General features: G+C 38.2%; 1 protein-coding gene across 4 annotated transcripts in view; it reads right to left on the bottom strand.

Annotated features, from left to right (window-relative positions):
- LOC133650143 (mothers against decapentaplegic homolog 9-like) overlaps positions 1-6,949 on the bottom strand; it is a 15,592-nt gene extending 8,643 nt beyond the window's left edge. For 2 of the 4 annotated variants that reach the window (XM_062047043.1, XM_062047042.1), the window contains exons 1-3: positions 6,815-6,949; positions 3,106-3,320; positions 2,810-3,025 (exon numbers count right to left, since the gene is read on the bottom strand). In XM_062047043.1, the coding sequence (XP_061903027.1) occupies positions 2,810-3,025; positions 3,106-3,301 (412 nt within the window). In that variant the 5' untranslated portion in view covers positions 3,302-3,320; positions 6,815-6,949. Of the gene's footprint in view, positions 1-2,809; positions 3,026-3,105; positions 3,942-4,003; positions 4,038-6,814 lie in introns of those variants that run through there. The other 2 variants (XM_062047045.1, XM_062047044.1) reach the window with 2 other exon arrangements.
- Positions 6,950-8,017: the final 1,068 nt, after the last annotated feature.

Genomic DNA, 8,017 nt, shown 5'->3' on the forward strand with positions numbered 1-8,017 from the left:
TAAAGGACACGACATGTGTACACAGAGTGTGTAGTAAAGGACACAACATGTGTACACATAATGTGTAGTAAAGGACACGACATGTGTACACATAATGTGTAGTAAAGGACACAACATGTGTACACATAGTGTGTAGTAAAGGACACGACATGTGTACACATAATGTGTAGTAAAGGACACAACATGTGTACACATAGTGTGTAGTAAAGGACACGACATGTGTACACAGAGTGTGTAATAAAGGACACAACATGCAGTACAATAAAAATGTGTGTGTAGACAATAATAGCCAACAAGCTAAAAGCCCTGACCCGTCAGCTCGTAGTCTCACGCAACTCTTAAGGCGCCAGGGAGTGACGTTTACAAACATGCCCTGGCACAGTTGGCGTCAGTGTAACCAGGCAGGGTCATTTGATGCCGTGACCCGGATTGGCCACTTTTAAGGGGTGAGTGTTAACATCTCTTCTCCGCGCATTAAGAGCTGCACTAGACAGTGAGCTTTTGGCTTTTTGACTTCCAAGCCCACCTCTCAATCAGGGGATGTAATTTGGTGCCGTGACCCGGATCGGCCACTTTTTAGGGGTGAGTGTTAACCTCTCTTATCTACGCATTAAGAGCTGCACTAAACAGTGAGTTTTTGGCCTTTTGACTTCCAAGCCCACCTCTCAATCAGGGGATGTAATTTGGTGCCGTGACCCGGATCGGCCACATTTTAGGGGGTGAGTGTTAACCTCTCTACTCTGCGCATCAAGAGCTACACTAGACAGTGATATTTTGACTTCCAAGCACTTCTCTCAATCAGGGGATTGGATTTGGTGCTGTGACCCGAATCATCACTTTTAGGGGGTGAATGTTAACCTCTCTTCTCCACACATTAAGAAATGCACGAGACAGTGAGCTTTTAGCTTGTTGACTTCCAAGCCCATCTCTCATAATTTGGTGCCGTGACCCGGATCGGCCATTTTTAGGGGTGAGTGTTAACATCTCTTCTCCGCGCATGAAGAGCTGCACTACACAGCAAGCTTTAAACTTGTTGACTTCCAAGCCCATCTCAATCAGGGGATGTAATTTGGTGCTGTGACCCGGATCGGCCATTTTTAGGGGGTGAGTGTTAACCTCTCTTCTCCACACATTAAGAACGGCATGAGACTGGGTTTTTGGCTTTTTGACTTCCAAGCCCATCTCTCATAATTTGGTGCCGTGACCCGGATCGGCCATTTTTAGGGGGTGAGTGTTAACATCTCTTCTCCGCGCATCAAGAGCTGCACTACACAGCAAGCTTTTAACTTGTTGACTTCCAAGCCCATCTCTCAATCAGGGGATGTAATTTGGTGCTGTGACCCGGATCTGCCATTTGTATGGGTTAGTGTTAACCTCTCTTCGCCACACATTAAGAACTGCACCAGACAGTGAGTTTTTGGCTTTTTGACTTCCAAGCCCACCTCTCAATCAAGGGATGTAATTTGGTGCCGTGACCCGGATTGGAAATTTTTAGGGGGTGAGTGTTAACCTCTTTTCTCCACGCATTAAGAACTACACTACACAGTGAGCTTTTAGATTGTCCACTTCCAAGCCCATCTCGCAATCAGGGGATGTAATTTGGTGCTGTGACCCGGATCAGCCACTTTTAGGGGGTGAGTGTTAACCTCTCTTCTCCATGCATTAAGAACTACACGAGACTGAGTTTTTGACTTTTTGACTTCCAAGCCCATCTCGTAATCAGGGGATGTAATTTGGTGCCGTGACTCGGATCAGCCACTTTTAGGGGGTGAGTGTTAACCTCTCTTCTCCATGCATTAAGAACTGCACGAGACTGAGTTTTTGACTTTTTGACTTCCAAGCCCATCTCTCAATCAGGGGATGTAATTTGGTGCCGTGACCTGGAATCAGCCACTTTTAGGGGGTGAGTGTTAACCTCTCTACTCTGCGCAACAAGAGCTGCACTAGACAGTGAGCTTTTAGCCTGTCGACTTCGAAGCCCATCTCTCAATCAGGAGGTTGTAATTTGGTGCCGTGACCTGGAATCAGCCACTTTTAGGGGGTGAGTGTTAACCTCTCTACTCTGCGCAACAAGAGCTGCACGAGACAGTGAGCTTTTAGCCTGTCGACTTCGAAGCCCATCTCTCAATCAGGAGGTTGTAATTTGGTGCCGTGACCCGGATCGGCCTTTTTTAGGGGGTGACTGTTAACCTCTCTTCTCCACGCATTAGGGACTGCACTACACAGTGAGCTTTTAGCTTGTTGGCTTCCAAGCCCGTCGCTCAATTAGGGGATGTAATTTGGTGCCGTTACCCGGATCGGCCACTTTTAGGGGGTGAGTGTTAACCTTTCTTTTCCATGCCTTAAGAACTGCACGAGACTGAGTTTTTGGCTTTTTGACTTCCAAGCCCATCTCTCAATCAGGGGATGTAATTTGGTGCCGTGACTCGGATCAGCCCCTTTTAGGGTGTGAGTGTTAACCTCTCTACTCTGCGCAACAAGAGCTGCACTAGACAGTGAGCTTTTAGCCTGTCGACTTCAAAGCCCATCTCTCAATCAGGAGGTTGTAGTTTGGTGCCGTGACCCGGATCTGCCTTTTTTAGGGGGTGAGTGTTAACCTCTCTTCTCCACGCATTAAGAACTACACTACACGGTGAGCTTTTAGATTGTCGACTTCCAAGCCCATCTCTCAACCAGGGGATGTTATTTGGTGCCGTGACCCGGATCGGCCACTTCCAAGCGATGTAATTGCAATGTATTCGTAAATCGCAATTTTTTGGGGTCGGGGACTTCGGGCTAGCAGATGTTTACGAGTGCCAAGACGCAGTACCTGGGGTCTCCACACGGCGGTAGTGGTAGGGGTTGACACAGATGTCCTTCTGCTTGGAGCCGAAGGGGAACTCGCAGCAGTCCAGGGCCTTGAGCTCGTGGTGTGACTGCAAGTCCGGCCAGCGCCACACCCGGCAGTAGATGACGTGGGGGAGACCTTTGCGGTGCGACACCTGCAGCCTGCCGTCCAGCGAGCGGGGGATGGTCACGCACTTGCCTAGTGGGGGGGGGGGAGAGAGACACTTTATTAGGGAGACCGTCGTCAGTAGCGGACCCGGGCTCTCGCTGAGACTCAACTGGGCTGTCCCGGGCAGCTGAGGGCTCTCTCCAGCTCCTCCATGGCGCCCTTCTTCTTCTTCAGCTTCTTCACCAGCGAGTCCACCGCCTTCTCCGCCCACTTCTCCTCCTCGTCGCCCTGCTTCCAGCCCAGCAGCCGCTTGACGGCCGGGCTGGTGAAGGAGAACAGCGACGTGATGGAGGCGCTCGGGTTCATGCTCCGGATGGGTTCACACCTGCGGGAGGAAGGGATGAGGAGCCGCGCCGTCTGGGCCGTGTTTGCCTTTCCCGCAAGCGCGCTTCGCGGCGGCGGTCACGCTGAGGTCGCGTCCTCGGGCGTGCAAATTCAAATTAAAGTTGTTGTTGTTGTTGTTGAAAAATGGCGCTGATGTCAGCAAGAGAGCAAGCAAGCAAGGAGCTGCTGCTTTATGAGGGCTGGCGTCACTCAGTCTACACACTCAGATAGTCCAATTACCTAATGCTTTATCTCACACACACACACACACACACACACACACACACACACACACACACACACACACACACACACACACACACACACACACACACACACACACACACACACACACACACACACACACACACACACACACACACACACACACACACACACACACACACACACACACACACACACACACCTCATCCTCCCCCTCCTTAAGAAAACAGTCAACAAGGCAACTTCCCATTTCCTCTCAACTGGCATCACTCATGCAACCAACAGTTACCGTAATGACTACAATAGAAGCCCAAGCACATTATAACGGTTGGATTAAACAAATAAAAGTTTCCCACGAAATAAAGTCTATTCATTAAAACGTGTCACTTTTCTAATGTTTATATGTATAAAACTTTATATAAATATACAGTAAATATAAAAAGTGTTTGTTTCGCTCACCTCCACGCAGAAGTCCAGTGTTGCTACTACGAGTCCGCGTCACGTCAGGCTGGTGGCGGCTGGAGGGTGTGTGTGTGTGTGAGTGTGGGTGTGTGCCGTGCGCGCGCACGCGTCCCAAAACATCCGCCGTGTGAGTTTCAAAATAAAAGCCCCCCCGAGGAATTTGCTCTAATATACAAGAAATAGAAAAAATATTGTGAGGGGGGAAAACAATTGAAAAAGTATTCTAATAAACATTTAGAACAAATAAAAAAAATATTCTAATAAACATTTAGAAAAAATATTGTGAGGGAAAAACTATTGAAAAAGTATTCTAATAAACATTTAAAACAAATTAAAAAATATTGTGAGGGGGAAACAATGGAAAAAGTATTCTAATAAACATTTAGAACAAATAAAAAAATATTGTGAGAAAAAAATTGAAAAACTATTCTTATCAACATTTAGAACAAATAAAAAAATATTGTGAAAAAAAAATTGAAAAAGAATTATTATAAACATTAGAACAGATAAAATATATTGTGAGGGAAAAACAATGTAAAAAGTATTCTAATAAACATTTAGAACAAATAAAAAAATATTGTGAGAAAAAAATTGAAAAAGTATTCTTATAAACATTTAGAATAAATAAAAAAATATTGTGAGAAAATTTTTTAAAAAGAGTTCTTATAAACATTTAGAACAAATAAAATATATTGTGAGGGAAAAACAATGGAAAAAGTATTCTAACAAACATTTAGAACAAATAAAAAAATATTGTGAGATTTTTTTTTAAAAAAAGTATTCTTATAAACATTTAGAACAAATAAAAAAATATTGTGAGATTTAAAAAAAAAAAAAGTATTCTTATAAACATTTAGAACAAATAAAAAAATATTGTGAGAAAAAAATTGAAAAAGTATTCTTATAAACATTTAGAACAAATAAAATATATTGTGAGGGGAAAACAGTTGAAAAAGTATTCTAATAAACATTTAGAAAAAATATTGTGAGGGAAAAACAATGGAAAAGTATTCTAACAAACATTTAGAACAAATAAAAAGATATTTTGAGAAAAAAATTGAAAAAGTATTCTTATAAACATTTAGAACAAATAAAAAAATATTGTGAGAAAAAATTTGAAAAAGTATTGTAATAAACATTTAGAACAAATAAAAAATATTGAGGGAAAAACAATTGAAAAAGTATTCTAATAAACATTTAGAAAAAATATTGTGAGGGAAAAACAATGGAAAAAGTATTCTAATAAACATTTAGAACAAACAAAAAAATATTGTGAGAAAAAAATTGAAAAACTATTCTTATAAACATTTAGAACAAATAAAAAATATTGAGGGAAAAACAATTGAAAAAGTATTCTAATAAACATTTAGAAAAAATATTGTTAGGGATAAACAATGGAAAAAGTATTCTAATAAACATTTAGAACAAATAAAAAAATATTGTGAGAAAAAAATTGAAAAAATATTCTTATAAACATTTAGAACAAATAAAATATATTGTGAGGGAAAAACAGTTGAAAAAGTATTCTAATAAACATTAACGTGTGCATATTAGTGCATATTCGCCCCAGTAAATGACTTGCTTACATCATTTAAATAAAGACCACAATATTTTGACACAAATGCACATTTATCACATGAACATCTTTTTTTTTAAGGTTTTTTTGTTCGGTTTGCACTTCATGAAGTTTTGCACTTGTTGTGTTTTTTTTTGTTAGTTTTCATTATATTTGGATGTATTTGTTTGGTTTGTAGGACATCCATTATAAATAGACTACATATTATTTTGAAAGGGGCAGGAAAATATAAGATTTTTCTTCATCCTGCTCCTTCTCAGGCATTGCTGTGTAAATATGTGTTTAATTGTCTATCGATCAAAGACGCACAGCAATGAAGGACATAAATAAAAAATGAAAAAAAATTGTTTTTAAGTTTTACTAATTGTATTGTTCTTTTGTTTGCTCAAAACCTGATAAAGCTTTTATCTAAACTCCTGTCGGGGTTTATTTTGAAGCTTAATTTGGCCGAAAATGTTCACCTTTTAAGTAAGCATTCACAGTTCATGTAGAGGAGCTCAATAAAGATTCTTGTCAAAACAAACTGCTCTATCAATCTGCAACTACACGATGAACGCCGTATTTATTGTGATTAATCACGTGCGTTAACTCGTTCATTTTGACAGCCCAAATAGACATTTATTGGAATGTATTCATTAACATTCCTCTGTTTTTATACACCCCACTTTTCCATATGATGTGATTGTCAACTCAAGTTTTGCCCCGCTCAGAATCATTTAATGCAAAAAATATATATATAATCATTTCAAAATAAACTGCATGATTGATGTGATAATTTTTGGTGATTAATCATATTAGCTTGTTATTTTTGTATATAATTTGAAGAAAAATACTATATATTGTTAGCGGGATATAAAATAACCTTTTATTGGATATATTTTTGCACGGCATTAATCTATTAAAATGTTAGCATGACGCTCACATTTTAACAGTGACACCATGCTAGTTAATTAGCATATTGACTAAATTAATGAAGGATTTTTGTCGGTTTCACTTTATTTTAAGAAATATTTTTTCTTTCATGATGTGAAAAGTTGATATATTTAGCATGTTTGACGTTCATAAACAGGCTCTAAGCACACATTACAGTTAAAACATTAAACATGTCACTTTTTTTTAATAATTACAAATATTTCAATATATTTAAAACTTTTATCACGGCCGCAGTTTGACTCTGGAACAGATTATTCCTATTGGCGTAGTGTGTGTAACTAACTGTGCACTTGACCTACCAAAGCGCTTTAGTTGTGAAGGGCCCACAGAGGCGCTTCCGGTTGTCGTGCCGTCGTCTTGACGCAGGTCGGAGGCGTCCGGAGCCAGTCTGGTTGGTCTCCTCCGGGCCGCCACAAAGCAGCCTCGCCGGCGTCAGGCTGGCTGGAGCCGCAGCGCCGCCGCTCCAGATCCCTCCGCCGACTGGGTTAGCACCTGACAACAGACATGGGGGGGGGGGGGGGGGGTTTCTAGAATATTCTAATGATGGAATATATATATATATATATATATATATATATATATATATATATATATATATATATATATATATATATATATATATATATATATATATATATATATATATATATCACAAAAGATAATCAGCACTGATTTTTACAATAAATAAAGCTTTTTTATTTTATTTTACATATTTATTTTTTCTATTAATTTTCTGGTGAGAGCAACTTTGTCAGTTATTTACTATTTTTCCTGCCACACATTCTAATATCTCCAAAAAGGGTTCATTATGTCTTCCTTTTCACATTTTCTTGTCATCACACCATATTTTCGGTATATTAGATGACATTTTTTACCAAGTCAAATTTCCATCTATTATACCAAAAATACGGTCTGATGACTAGAAAATGTGAAAAAGTATTCTAATAAAAACATTTAAATCAAATAACAAAATATTGTGAGGGGAAAAACAATTGAAAAAATATTCTAATAAACATTTAGAACAAATAAAAAAATATTGTGAGAATTTAAACAAAAAAAAAGTATTCTAATAAACATTTAAAACAAAAAAAAAATATTGTGAGGGGAAAACAATTGAAAAAATATTCTAATAAACATTTAGAACAAATAAAAAAATATTGTGAGAAAAAATTTGAAAAAGTATTCTAATAAACATTTAGAAAAAATACAAAATATTGTGGGGCAAAAACAATTGAAAAAGTATTCTAATAAAAACATTTAAAACAAATAAAAGAATATTGTGAGGGGAAAACAATTGAAAAAGTATTCTAATAAACATTTAGAACAAATAAAAAAACATTGTGAGGGGAAAAACAATTGAAAAAGTATTCTAACAAACATTTAAAAAATATATTGTGAGGGAAAAACTATTGAAAAGGTATTCTTATAAACATTTAGAACAAATAAAAAAATATTGTGAGAGGAAATACAATTGAACAAGTATTCTAATAAAAATTTAGAAC

The sequence above is a fragment of the Entelurus aequoreus genome, linkage group LG05 (assembly GCF_033978785.1).
Source record: "Entelurus aequoreus isolate RoL-2023_Sb linkage group LG05, RoL_Eaeq_v1.1, whole genome shotgun sequence".
Lineage (NCBI taxonomy): Eukaryota > Metazoa > Chordata > Actinopteri > Syngnathiformes > Syngnathidae > Entelurus > Entelurus aequoreus.